Here is a 25,040-nt window from a genome sequence, read left to right as displayed (position 1 = left end):
TAATAAGGTTTGTTCAGTAGTAATGAGTTACTACGGCGGACGCGAGTCGTACCACGAGCACAACTGCACGGTGCTGCCGGAGAAGGACGTGCTGGACGTGGACATCGCGGGGCGCAGCACGCGCGCGCGTCTGTCGCGCTGGTGGCACGACCAGTTCCTGCTGTCCTACGACTGCACGCGCTCGCGCGGCTTCTACTCCAGCTCCTACTCCATGAGGCAGGACAGATTCAAACAATTTCGTAAATATCGACATCGTATTCATCCCATGAGTAAATTCAGGTACCTATAAACTTACAATGTATCATAATTTCTACCTCAGGCACTACTAGCATCTAAGCGTTTAATGTAACTTAAAATAATATTCCATTTATATTGATAATGTTGCTTGGATATCTGCAAAAGAAGTAAAATAATCATATATGTATGTTTCAGAGACTTCTGGGATTGGATGATACTACATGTATTTATTCTGAACAAAATACTTTTAAAATATACAGCATCGATATATTACGACGAATTGTCGTGTTATTTTTATTATCTTGGAGCATGTCTAGAGTTTATCATCATAGCAGATTTGTATGTAGACATTAAGACAGGATACATAAACAAAGAAACCAGGCGAGTGGTGTTAGAGACGCGGTCGTCCGTGATGAACCTGTGCTCGAGGAAGCTGTTTCTGCACGTGGCGGCGAGCATCCCCGTGCACTGGCTGCTGTTCCTGCGCCACGGACACAACGTCACCTGCGGCTTGTGCAAGGCTAACAAGTTTACCTGTGTTCTTAGGCTTACCAGTTTATTCGGCGTATGCCGGATTTTTGAAATGTCCACTTACTGGTCTCGGAAACAGAATTCGCTTATCAAAAAGTATATAAATAGATTTATAAGGATCTTTGCGCTAGCGGCTGTAAGCATGATCCAGCTGTGGGAGTTTTCTGAACTTTCGGGTATTTTGTCGTACATTATGAACAATACAGTTGTGATATCCATACCGTCACTGATGTTGATGGTCAAGTATGTACTTCACTGTTCCAATTTCGCTGTTATGACCAAGGAAATTTCATTTGTCATAGGACTCATAATGCATTTACCCTTAGTCAAACTTCAAAAAGAAGTAATGCTGCAATGGGATAGTGGTCTCTCATTATTGGCAATATTGTTATCGTGGGTGTTTTACGTTTGGTGTATAATTGAGTGTTTTGGACTTGTTAATGCACTCACTTACTCGAATGATCAAAAAATTAAACTTAAGCAAAAGGCAATGAACTACATGGCCAGCAACCAACTGTCTACTTCTATTTCTGTAAACGACGAGATTACAGACTACTTCAAATACAAATCAGCTGCGGTCAAGGTGACAGAGACCAGGAACCAGCTGTACAAGAGTTTGCCAGACATACTGAAGGATGAAATCAAAGAGAATTGTTACTTGAACCTCATGATGCGGCTGCCCGTGTTCACGCAGTGGCCGGTGCCCGTGCTGCAGCAGCTGGTGGTCACGCTGCAGAAGAGGATCTACTTGAAGAACGACATGGTCTCCTTGGTGAGTACTTCTTGTGCAACATAGGTAGTTTAGCGCCTGGCATGTACTTTGGTTTTGATAGTGAATAACTGAAATGTTTTTCCGCTTCCGGTGGTCTAAGAGTGAACACGTACGTCAAAGTCCTCTGCGAATTAAATCAAAAATCTGTGCAATAAGGGTTCATTTGTGGCGTCCGAACGCAAAAAAACACAGAGTGTGACAGTGAAAAACAGATTTGGTTTATAACCACAGTGCCAAATATAAGAACTGACGAAAAATCGTAGTTAAAATAGTGATTAAAACATAACCTAACTTAATTGCAAATCATAGGTCAGTGCTACCAACATAAATCATAAATAACTATTTGCCATTAAGAAAAGTAGAATAGAACATAAACAACTGAACAGCGAATCTGTCAAACGTCAAACGTCTGACATTGACAGCAACAGAGAGACTCGCATACAATAATGGAAAAAAGTATGGAAATACTGTTGTCAAGGCTAGACGAAAAACTGCAACAACAAACAAAAATCATAACTGCAACAGAGTGCTTAGTGCGAGTTTTCGTGAATTTTTTTACGGACTCACGTGAGAGCGCGTATACTAAGATTTGTATGCAGTGTTGCCAACTTAGTGGATTTTCCACTAATACTGGTGGTTTAAGTCCCCTATTTAGTGGCGAAATGTTGAAAGTACTGCGGGTCAAGTAGCGAAATGTAAGTTTTGTGGTACAACTTTAAGGAGTTACTATGGAGATTTGAAGTCTCACGGAATGTCAAAAAAGCATCTACAAAACAAAAAGGTGAACGACTACTATATAATTATATTAAGTACTCATTCATTGGTCAAATGCGTAACTAAACAATTTGTGAAACTACTACGCCGATTATAATTTGTGAAGGATTCGGATCGGGTCGGATGAATTGCTAAACAGATGTAATGCTTTGTCTGTTTTAATTTTCTATCGTTGCCGAGTTACATCTTTGGATGATTAAATTGTTTTAGGTTACAATAAAATATAAACAATATTTTTTTAGTGGTGAATTTGGTGATTTTAAGTGTGGGATAAATTTTTGTTAGTGGTTTTCTGGTGGTTTTAAAAGTTGACTCTGGTGGTAAGCTTCTACAACTGTTGGCAACACTGTTTGTATGGAACAAAAACAGGTTCCAATTTTTGACACTAGGTGGAGCTGTTTTTGTTCCATACAAATCTTAGTATACGCGCTCTCATGTGAGTCCGTAAAAAAATTCACGAAAACTCGCACTAAGCACTCAGTAACTGAAAGTGTTATGGTGGCAATAGACGAGAGATTGAAAACAATAACGGACGAAAATACTAAGCTCAAGGAAAAAATTTCTACATTAGAACAAAAACTAAGAGGAATGGAATTTGAAAAAAGGAAATATAACCTAGTGTTTTTTGGAATTGAGGAATCGGGTAAATCAGAACTGGAATTGGTAGACTACATTAAAGACATAATAATAGAAACAGGAACACACATAGATAGCCACGAAATAAAAACACATAATTATAGAATCGGCAAGAACCAAAAAAAAAATCGGCCCGTAGTAGTCACCATTGCATCATCATGGAAAAAACACATCATTCTGAAAAATAAGACTAACCTCCCACCTGGTATTAATGTCAAAGAGGATTATACTAAGGAAGTAATTGAAAAACGGAAGCAGCTACAACCACAACTAGAAGAGGAGAGGAAGAAAGGTAACATCGCTTTTTTTAAACATGACAAGCTGATAGTGAAGAAACCAACGGACAAAGCCAGAGACAGGCAAAGGAGGAGAGAATATTCGGGCTCACCCAACTCATCAACCCAAAAGAAAATAAACTCGAGGGAAACCTCAAAACCTTCATTCACTAGGAGTGTTCCAAAAAGCAATATTCTCGACTATGTGGAACGTAGCAGAAATAACTCACAAACTGAAATCTCAAAAAACTAAGACTGACCACCGGCACAACAAATACCACAACACTACTACTAGAAACTTCAACAAAAAGTTCCCCAAGCCGGCTGATCTCCGTGGGGGTCATCGACCACAACCCTCCAGAGGTAAAACCAACACTCAGAATAAAAACAAATCAAATGATATCAACATAGCAACTATAAACTGTCAATCCCTCAGAACTCCTGAGAAACTTCAAGTATTAGAAATAGCATTAGAAGATGACCAATACCCTCTAACAAATACAACGATCAAATACAAACAACAAAAACACAACAGGCATTATGGAAACTCTAAAAAAGAAAATAATGAACTACATAACTTAAAAATATGCACCTATAACATAAGATCATTATCATCAATGACAAGAATGTTAGAATTAAATAACGCAATAGAGAACATTAATTGGGACATAATAGGACTCGCTGAAGTTAAAAGAAATGGATACCATATAGAAGAACATGAAAAGTACATTTTTTGTTACATAGGTGAAACAGCGGGACTTCATGGCGTAGGATTCTTAGTAAATAAGAAATGGAAAGCAATCGTAAGTTTTATTGGTGTATCAGAAAGAGTCGGTTTGTTAAAGCTGATGTTTAATAATGTGCCCATGTCAATTATACAAGTTTATGCCCCTACAGAGAGCTATAGTGATGAGGATATGGAGAAATTCTACATGGACATACAAAAAGCACAAGAACAAGCAGATAAGATGCTATTAGTAATAGGAGACTTTAATGCAAAAATCGGCCAGCCTAAACTTAAAGAAAATCTAATAATAGGACAACATGGTTATGGACGGACGGTTATAACGGAACTCTACAAAAAAACTAACAAAGCAATCAAGAAAGACTACGAAATCCACAGAAGAAATGTCATAGAAAGGATATAAGGAATATGACTACATTCAGAAGCTCAAAAAGAGCTTTTAAGGAACTTACAACACATAAAAACTGGATACAGGGCCTAACAGACGAAAAAGGCGAAACAAAGGACAGAGCGGATATAATCCACCGAGCCACTGTTTTCTACTCAGATCTCTATAGAAGCCCAGCCACAGAAAGAGACCAAGGAGATGAGAACGAGGAAACAGAAACTAATACTACAACAGAATCTCAATCTGCCTTGGAAAGTATAACCGAAAGGGAAACAGACTTACATATAAAGAAATTAAAGGTTGAAAAAAGTTCAGGACCAGATAGTATCCCCAACGAAGCCTTGAAACTTGGAGCACCTGCTCTGGTAACCTATCTGACAAAGCTTTTTAATCTAATTATAGAACAGGAACAAATACCTAAACAATGGTGCTGCTCAGGCATAGTATTGCTATATAAAAAAGGGAACCCGCTGGACATTAACAATTACAGACCCATAAGTTTACTATCTATAAACTGTTCTCCTCAATCATTCTAAGTAGAATCAACCCAGACATAGAGAGAAATCAACCAATGGAGCAGGCGGGTTTTCGTGCACACTACTCTACAATGGACCACATTCATGCTACAGAACAAATCATAGAAAAATACAAAGAATACAATATGCCATTGTACATAGCATTTGTGGACTACTCCAAAGCCTTCGACAGCATATCGCACTCGTACATATGGAAGACCTTGCGCAAGAACAACATCAACGAAAAATATATTAATGTGCTGAAGAATATCTATGAAAAGGGTACAAGCCAAATAAAACTAGACAGGGAAGGAGAGGAGTTCAAAATTGGTAGAGGAGTGAGACAAGGGGATCCTCTCTCACCCAAACTATTTATAGCTGTCCTCGAAAACATATTCCAGAACCTAGAGTGGAAAAACAAAGGCATATGGATACTCAACACAAGACTAACACACCTGCGATTTGCGGATGACATAGTTCTTTTCAGCGAATCTGCAACAGAACTAAAGAACCTGCTACATAGCCTGAACATCGAAAGTAAGAAAGTGGGACTTGAAATGAATGCACAGAAAACCAAAATTATGACTAACAGCTCCATGGAAGAAATAGAAATAGAAGGCGAACCCATAGAATATGTAAAAGACTATGTATACTTAGGAAAACAGATTTCTTTCGAATCAAACTGTAATGAAAATGAAATAGATAGAAAAATAAATATCGCATGGAGGAAATACTGGTCACAAAAGGAAATCCTGAAGGGGAAATACAGTCTACAGATGAAAAAAATAATAATGGATTCATGCATTCTCCCAAGCCTAACTTATGCAAGCCAAACCTGGGTCTACATAGAAAAGGTGAAAAACAAAATTCAGTCCTGCCAACATGCCATGGAGAGAAGCATCTTAAAATTAAGGAAAATCCAGAAAACACGAAACACAGACATCCGAGATAGAACAAAAATAACAGACGCACTACATCACAGTCTTAGACAAAAATGGAAATGGGCAGGACACATAGCTAGATACCAGGACAGAAGATGGACCTATACTACTACAAAGTGGAAAGGCCCTATAGGAAAGAGGAGCAAAGGTCGACCAAGAAAGCGATGGGTAGATGACATCAAGAGTATAGCAGGAGATGAATGGATGCTAACTGCCAAGGACCGGGACAAGTGGCTTAAGCTGGAGGAGGCTTTTACCCTAGAGGGACTACATAACAGTAACAAATAAACGATAAAAATGTGAAATTCTATAACAAATGTACTGTTATGAAGACAAATAAAGCTTAAATAAATAAAAACTGAAATGTTCTTCTATTAATAGACGCAGATGATATTTTAAGAATAATACAAGAAAATACATTTTATTTCTTTTTGCCACTCCCTATGGAAAGTTTTTTGAGTCAAAATTTTAAAAAGTTTTTTATGTGTTTTTCAGGAAACTGATAATGCAGTTTAAATTAATGATTGATGTACCTACCCTTGTGTTGCATCAAAAAAGTTTGAAAAACTGTGCGTATTTGTTAAAATTTTCACCTGCTCTAAATGGACTATGCTGATGATTGATGGCACTGTTAAGAGTTTCGGTATCTTTGTGTAAAGCGTTCTATTGTTTAGATATTGTTCCCAGGCGGTTCAAAATATCCCTTTCTCATAAATAAACACAATTTAGAGGAGTATCATGGTATCAATTAGAGGATGTACATTAATCAGTTATTAAAACTGAATTATCAGTTTTCTGAAAATCACGTCAAAAATTTTTCAAAACGCCCACGAACTTTCTACCAGGAATTACTTAGTCCAAAACAACGTTTATCCAGTTTCTTAGTAATTCTACAATATTCAAATTTAGAATACACTCTCACGCATGCTTGGCTAACGCGGTGTCCTGCGTGAGCGACGAACGCGACGCGACGCGACGCAACACGACGCGACGTAATGCGACGCGATGCTATACGCGACAGATGTCCTACGTGATTTTGGTCATTACTTCTCAAATCATGGAGAAGTTGTGTTACAATTTTGCTTGAAAGTTCATATTTAAAGTACAGACAGCAACAATCTTCCAACTTGTTTGTACTAATAAACGATTTCTTTAATATTTATGTTTTTTTTGTCCCACAACAATCAACGCTTCTGAATAGTTCGCGGTGTCGCGTCTGGTCGCCCTCAAAACAAGTACGCGTTACGTCGCGTCTCGCCGCAGACTGTCACATAGGCCGCATGTAGGGAATTCCTTTGAGTTGATCGCGTTCGTCGCGTTCGCAGCGTCGCGTCGCGTCGCGTTCGTCGCTCACGCAGGACACCGCGTAACCCTTTTGATGCTAGTAACATACGGGTAGTATTTAATACATTATCTGTAAATTCCCTTTTTTTTTTCAATCTGAATATTCGAAATTACCACCAAAAATACTGAATTGCTCACTAAATAAATCAATTATACTATATTTACTGTTAGCTCCTTAAAGCTTAACTGTTCTACAGAATGACTATCTTTTAATTAAATGTAAATCTAATAATTCTTCGAGTGCAACAAAATATGTGAACATTTTTTTTTTAATCCATCACCTATTAAACTTTTATGAACATGGAAACAAGGCATGCAGCATGGAAGCACAATGCAACATGCAGCAAGCATGGCTTCTGTCACGGCTCCGGCGCTGCGGGGCTCCGGCGGTCCCATGCGAGCTTATCGTCGCATCGTCTGAAAGTGGTGAAGTGTGGTGTGATGCAAAAGTGTTTGGGAACCTCTGCTACGTATCATCACGCTAACATTAATAGGAGTGGATCACCAATGAAGAATGTTTTAAAATCGTGCGTGCGCTGCGTAAACGGTTAAAATTTCGGTTCAAGTAGGTATCAATAACAGAATTGTTCCCATTGTTCAAAAGTTCAAAAAAAACTCCGCGAGCATATGTCTGTCTTTTAAAAGGTACCTGAGCTCAATTCGTTGTAAAGACATGCTTTACTCGCGAAGGTGTTTTTACAAAATAATATGATATTAATCCTTATCCAAACAACAAATACGTTATTCATTATAAGTATTTACATAATTCAAAAAAGCCCTGCACATTATTCGATTTGAATGAATATCTTAGATCTCGCTGTTTTAAAATAACATCACAGCGAAATAATGATCGAGTGCTGCACGCACAATGTGGAAACCTACTAATGATTTTTTTTTTTAATAAAAATCTTTATTTTCTCTAACAGTGTTAAGTATATTAAAATACAAGTTGCATTTTTAAGAGACTGGTGTCTGCTTAAGGCAATGGTTCTTATGTCCATTTTCACCAACAAATACCTAAATTAAGGGATCCCCCAAGAGCATTTACGGAACACTTAAGTAATAAGAATTTCGATTTCACCAGTTTAGGTATCCCTTATCCATAGTTATTTATGTCAAAATTGGGAGAGCCCTTATTCTAAGTGGCACTTAGATTAAGAGATTGTTGGTGAAAATGGGCATTAACCTTTTAGTCTTGGGGGACCATTTTACCAAAAGTCTTGCCGGGGACCACCCCATTGGTTTGCCTAAATTGAGGGTTCTTTGATAAAAAATACAAGCACACTTTATTATTAGCACTCATTTCTTTATTAAACTAAAAGCTACAGATTTTAATTTGCTGCATTCTCTTTAATTATGAATGCAATAACTTCTGAATTCTTGGTTCAATACTACTCAAAGCTAAACGCATGTCTGCAGTGGCATCCAACTAATTTAAGACCAATCGTATTCCAACGACATTCGATTGGTTTGCGATTGGTCTGCTATTTTGGTGATTTTGGTCTATACGGTAGTTTGCTCTACAATCATATTGCAATCTTAAATCATTTGCAGACAAAATGATTCATTATTGAATGACAGAAAAGGAAAAAACCGTTTATTTCAAAGAAAAAATAGCGGAATGCCACATACGCTTTAATCGTAATTGAGTCGGGATTGGATCTTCTCAATCGAACGTGAATCTTATGACGCTTAAATAAAATTAGGAGAATCGGGCCCCAGATTTCTATGCTTGTTTTTAACAATCAGAAGCGTTGAAAACCCATGGACGTATTTATAGCTTTGACAAGTGGGGTCCACTAGGTAAAAAAAAAAGTTTTTTTTTTCGAACTCGTACGGACGGTAAATGTAGCCTAATCGTACTTAACTTTTTGTTTGTGGAGAAATGCAAAAATGGTAAAATATAGTTTCTGAATAGGTACGCGAGTGGGAAATTTTAATTATTTTTAAGACTCAGAACCAAAATTACGTAAAATGTAGCCCAAACATACATTTTGTTCTGTTGGACAAGTAAGATGGATATGTCACCGGAAAATAACAAGACTCGTAAGTTAATCAATTTTCTAGGTAGTTGAACTCTCGGAAAATAATAAACGGCAGTTGAAATGTAGGTACCACTTAACGCATTGAATTTTAGCTAATTGGTCAACTTACGGTACCTAGCTGTAATTTAATAGTTAACTATATTGCTACAGGTAAAATCATCCACAAATGGGCCAATCGTTGCCCAGTCTACTATTTGACGGTACACTATTATCCGTCACTTAATACACTTTTCTCGGATTGGTCGACAGCATTAATTATAAGCATTATAAGCACGTGAGTCTTTTAACCAATCAACGTACACCTGGCCTTTGTTGGATGATTTAACGGCAAGGTGTCGTAAATTAAACAACTTACTAAAATACATACGTTTTTAGTCCATTTCAAATGCCGTTTATTAATTTCCGAGAGTTGATCAACTTACGAGTCTTGTTATTTTCCGGTGACAGATATATACTTAAGATGTATAGCAGCGTCGCGAAGCGAATTGAAATGCCTCCGCGGATCACCGGTTAAGAACCACTGGCTTAAGGTTACCCCTGTGTTACAGATCACCATTTATCCTTTTGAATTTTATACAGCGCATTTTGTATGGAGAGTTGCAAAGAAAAATTAAAATAAAAATACAGTAAAATAATGATTTCACTGTTGGGAAGCTACACTTTCCCCGTTTAACATAGGCTATATATTTTCCGGGTATGGGAAGTCGTTCCTACATCACGCGAGTCCACGGCCGATTTCGGCTGCGGCCGCTGTACTCATGTAAGGAGATCAGCCAGCTGTGCGGGACATATTATAGTGCACAAGCATTTGCGCACACACAGGTGCACTCACTATTTCTTCACTCTAAAAAAAAAAATCTTAAAAAACTTCACTCAAAAATCTAATGTTTTGGGGAAAAATTATACTGGTAAATTGCTTAAATCTACACTTTTCTTGTAATAATTTTGTCTTTATCTCTCTAATTTAGGTACTCTGTGGTAAAATCAATGACAATAGACCCTAGACCGGCCATTGGTCTTAATTCGCCTTACTATATCACAAACATACAAAAGACTTAGGCCCACTTACACCAACAAAACAAACGCCCGTTTAGGAAAACACTCGATATAGTGAACGATAAACCGTTTAGTACCGATGGTACCGATCCATTACTTACGTAAACGACTGTCGATGAATTGGCCTTAAATTATGCTTAACATACTGACATAATAATTTATTTATTTATTTATTTAATACACTATGGAAGACTTACAGCTAAACAAAAACTAATCAATAGAAGGAAGCCATAGTCGACAGAGAGCCAATTAAAAGTCCTCGCTTATAATATCATCCTAGAGATAACGAGAACACACATCAGTGCAACGTTTTTAGTGACAATAACATATTTTTTTTAAACAACAGCATCTTAGACACAAAGAAAGGAACACAAAGAGAAGAAAAAATAAAAAAAAACTGAGTAGGTAAAACTAAATTTCAAAGTACTTAACGAAATCTGGTCTACTAAACTACCTGAAGAACTTAAGGCTCAACGACCTTCTGGCTGCCACCACACTTATTGAGAAAGGATCCAAATCATGCTGCGTACAAATTAAGACAGGTATGATTTGACAATTAACAGCCAGTTTCTTCATCAAAAGTTAAAGCCAAAGTAAAAGTCAAAGTAATGTCTAAAGTAAAAGTAACGGTCAAATTCAATTTTTCTATTAGTTTTGCTGTCACTTTAGCCTTGAAAAAACGAATTTGACCGTTACTTTTACTTTAGACATTACTTTAACTTTTACTTTTGATGAAGAAACTGGCCGTAAGACAGGTAAACATGTCAATCGTGTTTAATCGAATCACCATGACGACAGCTTACCGCCATAGCAGGTCCTTGTCAGTAGCGGCTTTAGGGTAGGGTGCGGTTGGGCGACGGCCCAGGGCGCCGGACATAAGGGGCGCCGCAGGCGGACCAACCAATCGTTAATCAGAATTTTACTCCTATTTTTGTTTTAAATTTCAGCAAAGATCGCAGCTTACAAGAACTGTATCCAAATGTGTGGATAGCATCAGGGCCGACTTAACCTATGGTGCAGGGTGTGCGAATAACCCGGGCGCCGCGGGCTCAGGGGTGCCGCGGTACGCTCCTGGACCAAGAAATTTCTATTAAATTAATGTATTGTCATACAATGCCGGGCGCGTTAGATACACTACTTTTATGTCTCAAAAATGTTCGCGATGGCTTCGCTCGCGGTTTCTTTACTTTAACACTTACATTTTTTTTCACATATAGCTACTTTTAATTTAATGTCCCAATACTCAAAAAAATTCGCGCTCCCTTCGCTCGCGACTTCTTCACTTCACAGTCGCCTTTTATTATTATGTTAAGGACTTTTAGTGATCCAAATCTCAAAAAAGCTTTTTCGGGCTTGCTTCACTTTATAGTTGTTTTTATTTTTGAACATTTTTTTGTCTACCCTAGCAAAAAGGTAGCGTGGTTTTTAAGTCCTTTTATTAATAAGAAAGTAACTTCTAGTTTCTATTTATGGTACTACTTTAAGTCCCAAAATTTTAATTCATAGGCGCCAACACCAACAAAGAGTTATCTACGTTTGGGCTACATTTTAAGTCATTTTTGTTTTGAGTTCTAAAATATAACAAAAAATTTCGCGCGCGCTTCGCTCGCGCAATCAGAACCTGTGTTCCCGTGATTTTACATTCACCAACCAGCAATAACTTATGTAGATTGTGCTACATTTTAGGTAATTTTTGCTTTGACTTGTTAACTATAGAAAAAAAAATTCGCGCTCGCTTCGCTCGCGCAACCGGTAACTACATATGTCTCTGTTTTTCGAATGGGTTTGAATTGCAGTTGGGGGCGCCGTAGAAATCTCGCCCAGGGCGCTAGTAGAGTTAAAGCCGGCACTGGTCCTTGTTATGTGCCTATTACAATTTCAAGTATATATTTTTGGGTTTTACAGCAAAACGAAGCCAAATAAAATTAATTAAAAACTGTTTATGGTATAAATTTTTAAACATATCCTTTTGCACACGATCTGAGTTCTGATGATAATACATGACTAGATAGGGGCGCGAGAGAATCGCGGCGATATTATCGCCGTGCCACGTTTTTCTATACACTCTCTATGGAACCGTCTCCACACGGCGATATTATCGCCGCGATGCGACGAGTGGCAACGAGCGCGCAAAACGTCATTACATCGTCGCTAGCCCGCCGCAACTAGCAACGCGTCCGCCGCGCGCTCGCGGCGCCGAACGACGAGCGCACGGCGGGCGCGCTGTCAAACGCAGCGTCATTTCGTGTTGTGTGCGCGTTGTTCGACGCAGGCTATGGTGCAAGGCGAGGGGCTGATGATCGTGTACGACGGCATGCTGGCGGTGTACTCGCGCTACAACCGGGAGCTGGGCCACCTCATCGACGGCGACTACTTCGGTGCCATGTCCCTCGTCACCGACAGGGAAGTCTGCACCTCCTCTGTCATAGCGGTTACCCATTGCACTGTAAGCTTTCAATCATTTTATGTATGTCACCACCGGAAAATAACAACATCCGCCAGCTTATGAATTTCCCACGATGATAAATAGCACACAGCTCTCTAATTGGTTGATATTGCCAGTAGCGATGCTTGCACGTGACTATGTGATCGATCAGAGAGCAAGTACCAAATAAATAAATAAGTACCATGTGGTTATTGGTTAATGGTTACCATCTTATTTTTTGCGGATTTGGTGTAGATATATAATAGTTAGGTATTTGTTATACAAGAGTGCAAAGTTGCTTTTTAACCGCGGGCTCAATTTTGATGACCGAGCAAGCGACGAGCGTAGCGAGTGTTTCAATAATTAGAATCCTGAGCGATAGCGAGGGAATCAAAAGAGCACAAGGTGAAAAATCTTTGCACTCGAGTGCAACACGTAACTTTTCATCCCACCTCATCGAGGAAATTACTAAATGCAAAAAAACAAAATGGCGCGCACATACGAGTATCAAATTAAAAAGATGTACCTATTAAAGTTAACATATTTGAAAACTCACTTTAAAAATGAAACGACGTTAAAAATCTGTGTAAAAACAATAATAAAAAATACTTAATTCATTGAATAATTATTTTAAGCAGTATTTTATTTATTTAATATGTATTTGTTTGAAAAGTCTTATCAAGATTGTCACAAATGGAGTATTGCACACGATGTTCTAAATTCAAATCACTTTGCCGCTCTAGAGGATAAAACCGACTTTTGCGCTCAGATATCAAAGGGTAAAACTACTCTTTCCGAGATGGTGGGATGAAATAGTTATTTGTTATACAAGAGTACAAAGTTGCTTTTTAACCGCGGGCTCAATTTTGATGACCGAGCAAGCGAAGGATTCTAAAATTGAAACACGAGCGTAGCGAGTGTTTCAATAATAGTGTTTTAATAATAAAAATAAGTACCTATTAAAGATCATTTATTTGAAAACTCAGTTTAAACGAGGTTAAAAATCTATGTAAAAACAATAATAAAAATTACTTAATTAATTGAATAATTAATTTAAGCAGTATTTTATTTGTTTAATATGTAATTTTTTGAAAAGTCTTAGATTGTCACAAATGGAGTATTGCACACGATGTTCTAAATTCAAATCACTTTGCCGCTCTAGAGGATAAAAACGGCTTTTGCGCTCAGATATCAAAGCGTAAAACTACTCTTTCCGAGATGGTGGGATGAAAAATATGTTTTCTCTGATTTTTAATAAAATTATCTGCTGGTTAATAAGAAAATTGTTTAACGTAATTAAGGAGACTAATTAACGATAAAGATTTCCTGGATAATAGGAGGCTAAGATATGTTTTTTAATTCATTTATCACATATATTCATTCATTACCTGCTTTGCCCAAAGGCGCTACCCGTTTTAGGGGGCAAAGCGGGTATTTCGAGGGATTTGATTTTTTTCTGAATTTTGAAGAAGATCACTAAGACTATCTTATGTTTTCCAAAGTTTATTATATAAACAACCCTATGAGTACAAATACAAGTCGCATGTAATGTTCTTGGTTATTTTACTTAACATCTCCCTTAGCTTACCCGTTTTAGGAACATCTCTCCTAAGTTATATTATTTGAAGGCTGAAGAACATTTCTTTTTTGTTACTTGTAACTAGGGTTCGGATAAATATGGACGAAAAAATCTAAAATATAAAAAAAATATGGAGAAGGTAGTAACAATACTTTTCATAATCAAACATTGTTTATTGTGATAAATAATCACTATGAATAGTTTTAACCGACTCCAAAAATAAGGAGGTTCTCAGTTTATTAAAACTCTGACGATTTGGTCTGAATATAGTCTCATATCGGCGGAAAGGGAGAGAGAAACTGCTACCTCTCTTCCCGCCCGCAGCAGACGTGGTGGGCGTCGCAGGGTGGCTGATCTCCGGCCATCATAGGGCGCGGTCTGCGGGCGACAGACTAGGGGCGTCTGTCGCCCGATCAGAAACAGGCCTCAAGACGATGGCGGCGTTGTGTTGCGCGCGCCTCTCTTAGTGGAGTTTGCTGTGGCCTTTGGCTTTGCTGCTTTGGCGATACCCGTGCCCTAGACAATAGGTAATAGAAGGCAACACTGGGTGGGTTTTTAGCCGGTAAGAGTCCTGCACACCCTCTCCACCAACCCCAGGTGGAGGGAAGTCCATGAGCATTTTCCCGCTGCAAAAAAAAAAAAAAAAAAAATTGACTCATATTGTCTTAATGATCTCTCCACGTCACATGACGTGACGGGTGCATACTTACCTACATTAACATGCACAAGGAGATAATTGTGTAAGTCAGTCTATAGGTATTGCCCTCAAAACTTCCGCACAGTATTTATGTTACAGCCATAGTGATTAAATATATTATATATTATACATAATCACTGACCATTATATATAATACCTAAATTGACCTGACAATGTGATAAATTAATTACTTTATCTGGATATTATTCATAATAGCTGGTCAAAGTTAGCCAAAGTAATAAATATGGTAGGTATAACCAACTTGGTACTGACTATTTCTTAAAAACGGTTTAAGTTATTGTCGACTTTTTTTATGATAAGTCATCACATGATTCCTCCCGCTGGGTTAGCAGCGTGAAGGAGAACCTATCAGACTTTTAGTGACTTAAACCCACCGGGGTTAGCTGAATCTTTTCGAGGAGCGCGTGGAACAACTGGAAACGTGGAAACTCACCGCCCACAGACCACGCCCACGATGGCCGGGAGACGTCACTCGACACCAGGCGCCCGTGGTGTCTTCCACGTCCATGGCAGCAGCTGAGATGAGAGGTGTCAACTTCTCTAGCGTCTGCATGAGACGACGGCATCCTATTACCTCTCACCCCGGACCATGGCTTGAACCAGGGCCGGCCACAAGAGGTCGCCGGCGGTGCCCTTCCCAGGCAGGGTACACCTGGACTGTGAGGTTCACCTTGTCCTTCGGGCCGTCCGAATAGTGGCCCGAGCCACACCTCAAAGAGAGGACTTTTCGCTACTATTATGGCGTGCCCTGCTCTGGGCTAACTATCCTTTTCTCGAATTATGTTAAGGTCAGCTACCAGACACTTTAGTTAGTTAACGTGAAATAATAATCTAAAGGTACAAGTTGGCAGCCGACCGCAGGCGACAACTGCAGACGACGTGTCGCAACGACACTACTGGTTTCTATGTATTTCTATGAAATTCCCTCCGTAGTTGAATGAAGCGACGACATGTCGTCTGCAGTTGTCGCCCGCGGTCGGCTGCCAACTTGTACCTTTATAATACCTACTTGTTTTATTACATTATCCAAGTCTATGGAGATATTATATAAAATTGCTAGTTAATGTGATTAATTCTGTGTCAATTATCACTTTATCCAATTTGAGTAGATATTATAAATAATAGCTAGATAATATATGTATATATGTCACCGTAAGATTACAAACATCGTTAGATTACAATCTATCTCGAGAGATTGTAAACTGTCGAATTATTGTAAACCGTAACACCTGATTGCAATTTAACGCATTATTTTTCGCTATATTATAATCTATCGATGAGAAATTGTCAAATTGTCAACTGTCCGAAAGCTCTCCCTGATTGGTCAGTCTTTTTGTAAGATCGAGAGCGATGTAGAGCGGTCAAATTGTCAACTGGCGTAGAACGGAATGCATCTTGCGCGCTGATTGGTAGAACGTCAAAAAAGACAATGTTCTTTGCAACTCCCGGTGTCACAGCTCTTTGACGTGCAAAAATAAGTGACGGTTTAATTTTTTATAAAATCAAAAATTGTACTTAATTTTTAAGACTCAAATTACACACAATTAAAAATTGTATTAAAAATTGAAGTTAGTGACGAAAACGAATCGCTGCAAAACCGACTCCACGTGGTCTTGTCTGCCCTACCCCTAGAGTGCAATTCAAAACCGCGTAGGCGCGGAGGGGCGAGGCGGCCTGCGAGCTGAGGCGCAGGTAGTTTCAGCGCTCGCTCGCTCGCAGGTGGTGAGCGTGAAAACCATCTGCGACGATAAGCTCGCATGGGACCGCCGGAGCCCCGCAGCGCCGGAGCCGTGACAGAAGTTATGCTTGCTGCATGTTGCATGCTTACTTCCATGCTGGGTCAATTAATACGGGATGTGTTATATTTTAAACAAAAAACTCAGTAGGTACGAGTTAAAAAATTAGAAGGTAAATAAATATTTTTATGATGTCATTTAATAGTATTTAAGAAGTTTACTGTTAGAATGCATGCTACAAATTTAGATGCAAAAAAATAACCATCATGCTAAGTTGTATTTAGAGTGGAAGATAACTCGTGGCTAAGATAGTATTATTTAGATGCTCGACGCTTTATTAATTGTGGCTGACTTAGTAATTTAGAAGGCAACATACATTTTTGGGGGCGAATAATGATATTAAAAAGAAGCCTGTTTAATTAGCACCCCTTTTATTTTATTTTTAAATATTAGTTTGTATTTGAAGACAAAATACCTAACTGTATTTTTATAAGAGTTATTTTTATATAAAGGACCATGGGCAAAAATGTATGAAGCCTGGGCTCACCCACCAACAGAGATGAGACCACTTTGAATATACTTGTAAAGCACTAAATATAAAGATTTTAACTCATTTTTGCGAAGAATCCATGGGGTTATTTTGCTATAAATATTTTTCTCCGACCATAAATAAACTAATATTCTGCAATAAGTAGTGCTGTTATGGCATTATAGGTTTTGTTATTGAACACCTTTAACTAGTTTTAATGTCAGGTTTAATGTATACATAAAAAATAAAAATAAATAACTGTTAGCAGCTGCAGTTAAAATTATTTTTGTAAACATTTCAATCAATATCAATAATAATGTCGTCTAAATATCCTGCCGGTGGATTAAATTGTGTGTGCTTGCCTAACCCTAGATACCATATTATTGAAATGATATGAGCACAACTTCCTACTGTGTGTCTACCTGTTAGACACGAGCAAATACTGAGTGATGGCATCTCGACCCATTTCGTTTCAAAAGTTTTTTTTTTATTTTTGGCTTTTCAGTGACAAGCATAGTTGTCACTATCCGCATTTGTGGAAAGTTCCCATCAATACGAATAATATAAGCCCAAACACGAGGTAGTTTAATATGTAAGTTGTCGAGTTCCCTCGACCTTCTCCGGTCTCCATCATCAGGTCAGCTCCAAACCTTCACTGTTGCATAGTGTTATCAGACGTACACCTCACTGTCAAGGTTTTAACCTATGCACGCCTACAATTTTCGAAAGTTGCCCTCGATTTCTCAGGGGTTCCATCATCAGATCCTGACCTGGTGACTATGAGGTGGTTCCATAATCCTAGCATAATCAAATCCTGCGAATTAGGTTTTATGTCATGAACAACCAAGCGCACTACGACTCCTAACAATTGTCCTTTTCTACAAAACCTATTTAAGTGCATATCTTTTTTTTGCCATGGAATTGAAGGTAGTGCCCATAGTAACAATTTTAGTACAAACAAAAACCTTCACAACGGCATATGCTATAACTCTGTTGGACAATGAGCCCAATTTGACTCATGGTCCTTTAATACTTGAAGAATTTTTGAAGAGCATTTATTTTATTTAACTGACACCTCTATTTCATTCCTAACTCTACGGGAACTCCATGGGAACAGAACGGCTGGTCGTGATTGGTCGATCTTACAAAAAGACTGACCAATCAGAGAGAGCTTTCGGACAGTTGACAATTTGACAATTTCTCATCGATAGATTATAATATAGCGAAAAATAATGCGTTAAATTGCAATCAGATGTTACGGTTCACAATAATTCGACAGTTTACAATCTCTCGAGATAGATTGTAATCTAACGATGTTTGTAATCTTACGGTAACATATATAATATTTCGACTTATTACTTTGGCTGTAACATTTACATATTTTTTTTGGCATTAAGGAATGCAATGAAAAAAATACGAGGGGAACGATATACGCACAGGCGTGATGACTGTAACGTAAATACTGTATACTTTTGTGAATAACTATGTATATGGATGATTGTGACATTTTCTTGCAAAATATGGACGTAACCATTAAATATGGAAAATAAAACTTGGTTTTTCACAGTCTACATATGATAATAGATGTAGAAAACACATTCTAGACCGAAAATCTAGTAAATTAAAAATATATATTTACAAATGAATCCGGGCCCTGCTTATAACACAATTTTGTAGTCTGCTAGAGTGGATGACGAAGTTTATAAAGGAAACACACAGCGTTCCACAAGGCAGCTTAACCTCACCTCTACTATTGACAACATTTGTAACTTTTGTAACTTGACTTACGCTTGAACACTCACTTGAGTGTACATAATATTGTTCAGCACTTGCTCTACAATATTCTACATTATCGACATACCAAATACTTTCCTTTTACGTTGTGAAACATTGTATTATTAAATACTTCGAAGAGGCGAAGTATTTTGGTCTGGCAGGCTTAAAGTGGTAGAGTTAATCCTGGAAAATGTCAAGCAATTATTATTGGGAGCTCTAAAATTTTAGGTTGTCGGTCTCGCTTTGCTTGGTATATTGTGTAAAAAGTAAAAAGTATTAATACTTAAAATTCTTTGTTCAGATCTTGCTTTTGCTGAAACGTGTCTTCAGAGAGTATATGCGGACGCACAAGGAGCTCTTTGAACGGTTTAAAATGGAAATTTTAAAGGAAAGGAATGAAGCTAACGCAGCTATCGGCAGTTCTACAACCACGCTCGTGTAGCTGAGCTCGCTGCCGCTGAGCCTCAGCCGTCGTGTCCGCGATCACAGTCTACAGTACAGAGTGATTCAGTTGAATGCTATTGTTGAGTAACTTGTGTTGTGTATTATGAATTCTATTTTATATATTAAGTAGTATGTCGTTGATTCTATTAAAAATTAGGTGATTGCATTGACTATTTTTCTGTACAGCAGGATTTTATTACATACAGCTTGTTCCTATTGAACATTATTACCAACATAATTTGAAGGCACCAGTAGAAACGTGTTCAGAGTGCTTAGTGCGAGTTTTCGTGAATTTTTTTACGGACTCACGTGAGAGCGCGTATACTAAGATTTGTATGCAGTGTTGCCAACTTAGTGGATTTTCCACTAATACTGGTAGTAGGGGAGGCCTAGAAGGGATTTCGGGATTTACTCAAGCGCGGCAGATTAGTATATAGGGAGGTACCTATTACCCCATTTAACACCTCCACCAAATATAAGCCCTGTATATGCAGCCGCGCGTCTAGAATAAAGGATCAGATTAGTAAAAAAAAAATTATCATCTGACATTCTCCAGCGCGTCAGATTAAGATAGGGTTAGTTAGTTATATGCTAAAAAGTGTATATTCCACTAATCTGACAATTTGCGATTGACGATAAGAAGTAGGAAGGTTACAAACTTGTAAAAAAAAAACGTCATCTTGACTTTCTCGAGCGCGGCTATTTTTTTTTTTATTTTGAAGGGAGTAATTCAACGTTCACGAAAAATATAAAATCTGACGATTCCCGTAAGCCGAAGTAAGGAAAATTAATCGATAAAGTTTAAAGCGTGCAGCTACGTGATGCCGGTATTCTCCTCCCAAGTTTCTATTCCTCTCTCTCTTTTTTCAATTCAATTCATTTGCAATAAGTGTTAGTACATTTTGGGTCTTAAATAATCTACACTAATATTATAAAGCTGAAGAGTTTTTTTGTTTGAACTCGCTAATCTCAGGAAGTTACTGGTCATGGTATGCAGATATATTGTTTTTAACGAAGACGATTCATTTTATTGGATACTTTTGTTAAATACGTGTGCCTTCCAGTTGCATTGTTTGTCTATCGTGATACCGAGAAATGCCGTTTCGTATACTTCGCCTTTTTTATACAGGTCGTGGTGGCCTAGTCATCCGGTTAACATTGGCTCTACTCTGCATAACGTGGTTCACAAATTACGCGCGTAGTGTCGCTTCATCAATGAAAGCAACTGCTATCTCTTTCTATCTGTTCTGCAAGAGTGGCAACGCGCAACTCTACTGGACGGTTTTAAACTAATAAATTAAGTCAAATTTATACGTATTTTTTTTTTGTATGAAAATAGCTGGGAAAAAGGCTAGGCAGATTATTTAGATTTTAGATTTATCTATGTGTATAAAATTGAATAAAATTAGTTTTTGTAAGATTTACGCGTAGATTATTTCCGTCAAGCCATGTTATTAAAGATCCCACACACTGCCGTGTGTCTAGATTCTATTGTATTGTTTATGACACATGTATATTTATCAATGTCATTATAATTCAATGTAATTATTATAGAAATGTATGTAATGTATGAGCAGATTGGTACACTCCGCTAATAGCAATGTCATATAGGTATATCATTGTATGTGCCTTTTTATCGAGAACAACCTTTATTATAACAGCTTTGTTGAAATGTTTGTCCGTTCTGAGATATAGATCAAAAAGTGTGTAAAAGTTGATAGTACTTAGAAGACATACTCGTAGTAGCACTTAGATATTCCTTTAAAAACTTGAGATATCAATGGATTATTTAGTTTTAACTTTAACACACTTTTTGATCTATATCTCAGGACGGGCAAACGTCAACAAAGCTGTCATATTAAAAGTTGTTCTAGATAAAAAGGCCTATACAATGATATGTATGACATTGCTATTGGTGGAGTGTACGAGGTTCCGTATATTTGTGTCCATTGTCCTTTATGTTTTTCATACTTATTTGCTTATAAATAAAAGTTTTGTACTTCAAAGAATAGGTACATACTGGTTTATTTACTTGCAATTTTTTCAGTTCTTCAATTTGTTAAAAGGTTTGCAAAAAAACTTTCCGTTGTCAGATTAAGCGAATTCCTCCAGATAATCGTCAGATTATAAGATGATTACGTTAAGGGTACATAAATGAACCATATATATCTTAATCTGACGCGCTCGAGTATTTCAAAATGGCGATTTTTTTTTGCAATTTCTAGTAATGGCCACGAGTTTAGGTCACGTCTAAATCGTCAGATTATTGCATAAGAGCCTTCGTTTTGGTTCACTTAACACCCCTTTTGATAATCTGACGCGCTCTATAAAATTATTTTTTTTCCTATTTTTAACCCTTACCTACTACCACCCCCACCATGGAAACAGTCAGATTAATATACGTATGTTTTCAAAATGACGTAGGACGTGCATGCTATTAATATCTGACGCGCTCCAGTATGTCCATGCAACTGTTTTTTTTTACATGTTTGAAAGTTTATAGCCGCTCCACCCACCGATGAAAGTGTGTGTATGTCAGGACATTTTTTTCTTCTTATCATCTAAGCTTCGCAATCTAATAGGTCTCATTGACGCTCGAGTCACTCCCGATTTAGCACTCTCGCCTCCCCTACTATGGTGGTTTAAGTCCCCTATTTAGTGGCGAAATGTTGAAAGTACTGCGGGTCAAGTAGCGAAATGTAAGTTTTGTGGTACAACTTTAAGGAGTTACTATGGAGATTTGAAGTCTCACGGAATGTCAAAAAAGCATCTACAAAACAAAAAGGTGAACGACTACTATATAATTATATTAAGTACTCATTCATTGGTCAAATGCGTAACTAAACAATTTGTGAAACTACTACGCCGATTATAATTTGTGAAGGATTCGGATCGGGTCGGATGAATTGCTAAACAGATGTAATGCTTTGTCTGTTTTAATTTTCTATCGTTGCCGAGTTACATCTTTGGATGATTAAATTGTTTTAGGTTACAATAAAATATAAACAATATTTTTTTAGTGGTGAATTTGGTGATTTTAAGTGTGGGATAAATTTTTGTTAGTGGTTTTCTGGTGGTTTTAAAAGTTGACTCTGGTGGTAAGCTTCTACAACTGTTGGCAACACTGTTTGTATGGAACAAAAACAGGTTCCAATTTTTGACACTAGGTGGAGCTGTTTTTGTTCCATACAAATCTTAGTATACGCGCTCTCATGTGAGTCCGTAAAAAAATTCACGAAAACTCGCACTAAGCACTCAGTACTCTCATTCATACGTTTATCTTATACAGTATTGAGTATAGTCTCAAGTCAAAGGGCCGTATGTCCGTGTTCAGTTCAGTTCAGTGCTCCTCAAAGAGTGTCAGCAATCTCCAGTAGGGCCCACCAGGGCCAAAGCCAGCCGGGCTTAAAGGGCTTAAGAGGGAACTTGGTGAGTTGTAGTCAGTGCGTGTCCCTGCCGCCGTACGCTCGGCTGGCGCGGCGCGCGGTGGCTGCGCGCGGACGCTGCGTCACGCTGCGTGCTGCAGCTGCAGTCTTTTTTAGTTTTAGTAGATTAATCACAGTACCTAGCAAAACAGCTCACTGAAAATTCTGTCAAAGAATTTCTCCCAGGATTGATACACTCATTAAGTTATTGTGATTAAACTAATGAGTAAAAAAACAAGTTTCTTTGGAAAAGTTCTTTATAATCATGTGCTGAATGAATGAAGTTTTCAAGTATCGGTCACTAAATACCAGTCGCCCTATAAGAGGAGCTGTGCAATAATTCATAATATTTTACAAAAATAAAATCGACTCCCAAAAACACTGAAAACCAAAAGAATCTATTCTAGGTGCCTATGATCTATGTTTATTTCGCCACCGACATACACCTCGTCGTCAAGTTTTTAACCGTTTGTTGCCCGTGGTACTACCAATAGTACTACCAGTAGTACCACGGGCAATTTTTTCTTCCCGTAGTACTACCAAGCGGTCTGGTAGTACCACGGGCAAGAAAAAACTACCCGTGGTACTACTGTCAATATTTTAGGCTTTTTTCAACCCTTTTGTTGTCACAGTTGATATTGTCATCCTAGAAAGAAACTAGTATTTACGAAATAGTACCAAAATACATTAAAAAAATGTATATTTCAATTTTATTCTCTTTCTAGGATGACAATATCAACTGTGACAATAAAAGGGTTGAAACAACCTATAATATTGACAGTAGTACCACGGGTAGTTTTTTCTTGCCCGTGGTACTACCAGGGGCCCGATTCTCCTAAGTTAATAATGTCAAAATTGAATAGAAATCGAATCGCAATAGCAGTTTTAACCATATCGGGCATTCTGCTACTAATAAAAGACCAATCGTATTCGATTGACATTTGATTGGTGTGCGATTGGTCTGCTATTTTGGTGATTTTGGTCTATACGGTAGTTTGCTGTACAATCATTTTGCAATCGTAAATCATTTGCAGACAAAATGATTCATTATTGAATGACAGAAAAGGATAAAAACGTTTATTTCAAAGAAAAAATAGCGGAATGCCACATACGCTTCAATCGTAATCGAGTCGGGATTGGATCTCAGTCGAATCGAGTCGAACGTGAATCGTATGTCGCTTAAGTAAAATTAGGAGAATCGGGCCCCAGACCGCTTGGTAGTACTACGGGAAGAAAAAAATGCCCGTGGTACTACTGGTAGTACTATTGGTAGTACCACGGGCAACAAACGAAACCTTAAACAAAGGGGTTGTAGATTTGATTCCCATCCGAGACAAATATATGTGCTGAATAACCTATGTGATAATGTCAAATATTTATTATTGTTTCCCTCAAATTAAAAACATTTTTCGCTGTGATTGTTCTTTGTGTAATATTTTGAGAATATAATATTTCGAGAATATAATATTTTGCGAATATAATATTTTGCGAATGTAATAATATGAGAACAAAGGTTTCCAATGATCCAATTAATTGAATATGGCTTTTTTGTCTGTACTTGCAACGCACAACAAGAGCCCGCCCGGGCGCGGTGGCGGTAAGCCGTCGTCATGTTCATTCACCAAATACGATTGACATGTTTATTTGTCTTCGTAATTGCCAAATCATTACGTCAAGCTCCTAAACCACAGCACAGCTTAAGGGGCTGAATGCACCCAAAACACTTACGTTTTCACGTACGAGAGAGAAGCCTGTTGACGTGACGTTCGTAACATATATATAAATTAATAGCTTTAAAATGAGTTGAGTCATCATCCTCCGAGCCTTTTTTCCCAACTTTGTTAGGGTCGGCTATGTTGGGATTAGGGGCTGCTTAGTCTATCTATACTGTCCTAAATTATTACATTACCACTATCTATTATATAATTGCCAAGCTAAACAGTTATTGTAACGGGTTCCTTCTATTCCTCTGCTGTTCTTCTGCCCTACCCCTAGAGTGCAATTCAAAACCGAGCGTGAAAACCATCTGCGACGATAAGCTCGCATGGGACCGCCGGAGCCGTGACAGAAGCAATGCTTGCTGCATGTTGCATGCCTACTTCCAAGCTGCATGCCTGCTTGAATGCTGCATGCCTGCTTGCATGCTGAA

General features: G+C 38.0%; 1 protein-coding gene across 1 annotated transcript; it reads left to right on the top strand.

Moving 5' to 3' along the window:
- The first annotated feature begins 22 nt into the window (after window positions 1–22).
- On the top strand, window positions 23–19,628 carry LOC124645408 (potassium/sodium hyperpolarization-activated cyclic nucleotide-gated channel 1-like). Its single transcript, XM_047185214.1, has 4 exons — window positions 23–279; window positions 433–1,540; window positions 12,532–12,705; window positions 19,324–19,628. Exons 1-4 carry the CDS (start codon window positions 23–25, stop codon window positions 19,462–19,464), a joined length of 1,680 nt encoding a protein of 559 aa, XP_047041170.1. The 3' UTR covers window positions 19,465–19,628.
- The last annotated feature ends 5,412 nt before the right edge of the window (window positions 19,629–25,040 follow it).

The sequence above is a fragment of the Helicoverpa zea genome, chromosome 31, assembly GCF_022581195.2.
Source record: "Helicoverpa zea isolate HzStark_Cry1AcR chromosome 31, ilHelZeax1.1, whole genome shotgun sequence".
Taxonomy (NCBI): Eukaryota; Metazoa; Arthropoda; class Insecta; order Lepidoptera; family Noctuidae; genus Helicoverpa; species Helicoverpa zea.
This window is presented reverse-complemented; position numbering and strand designations above follow the sequence as displayed.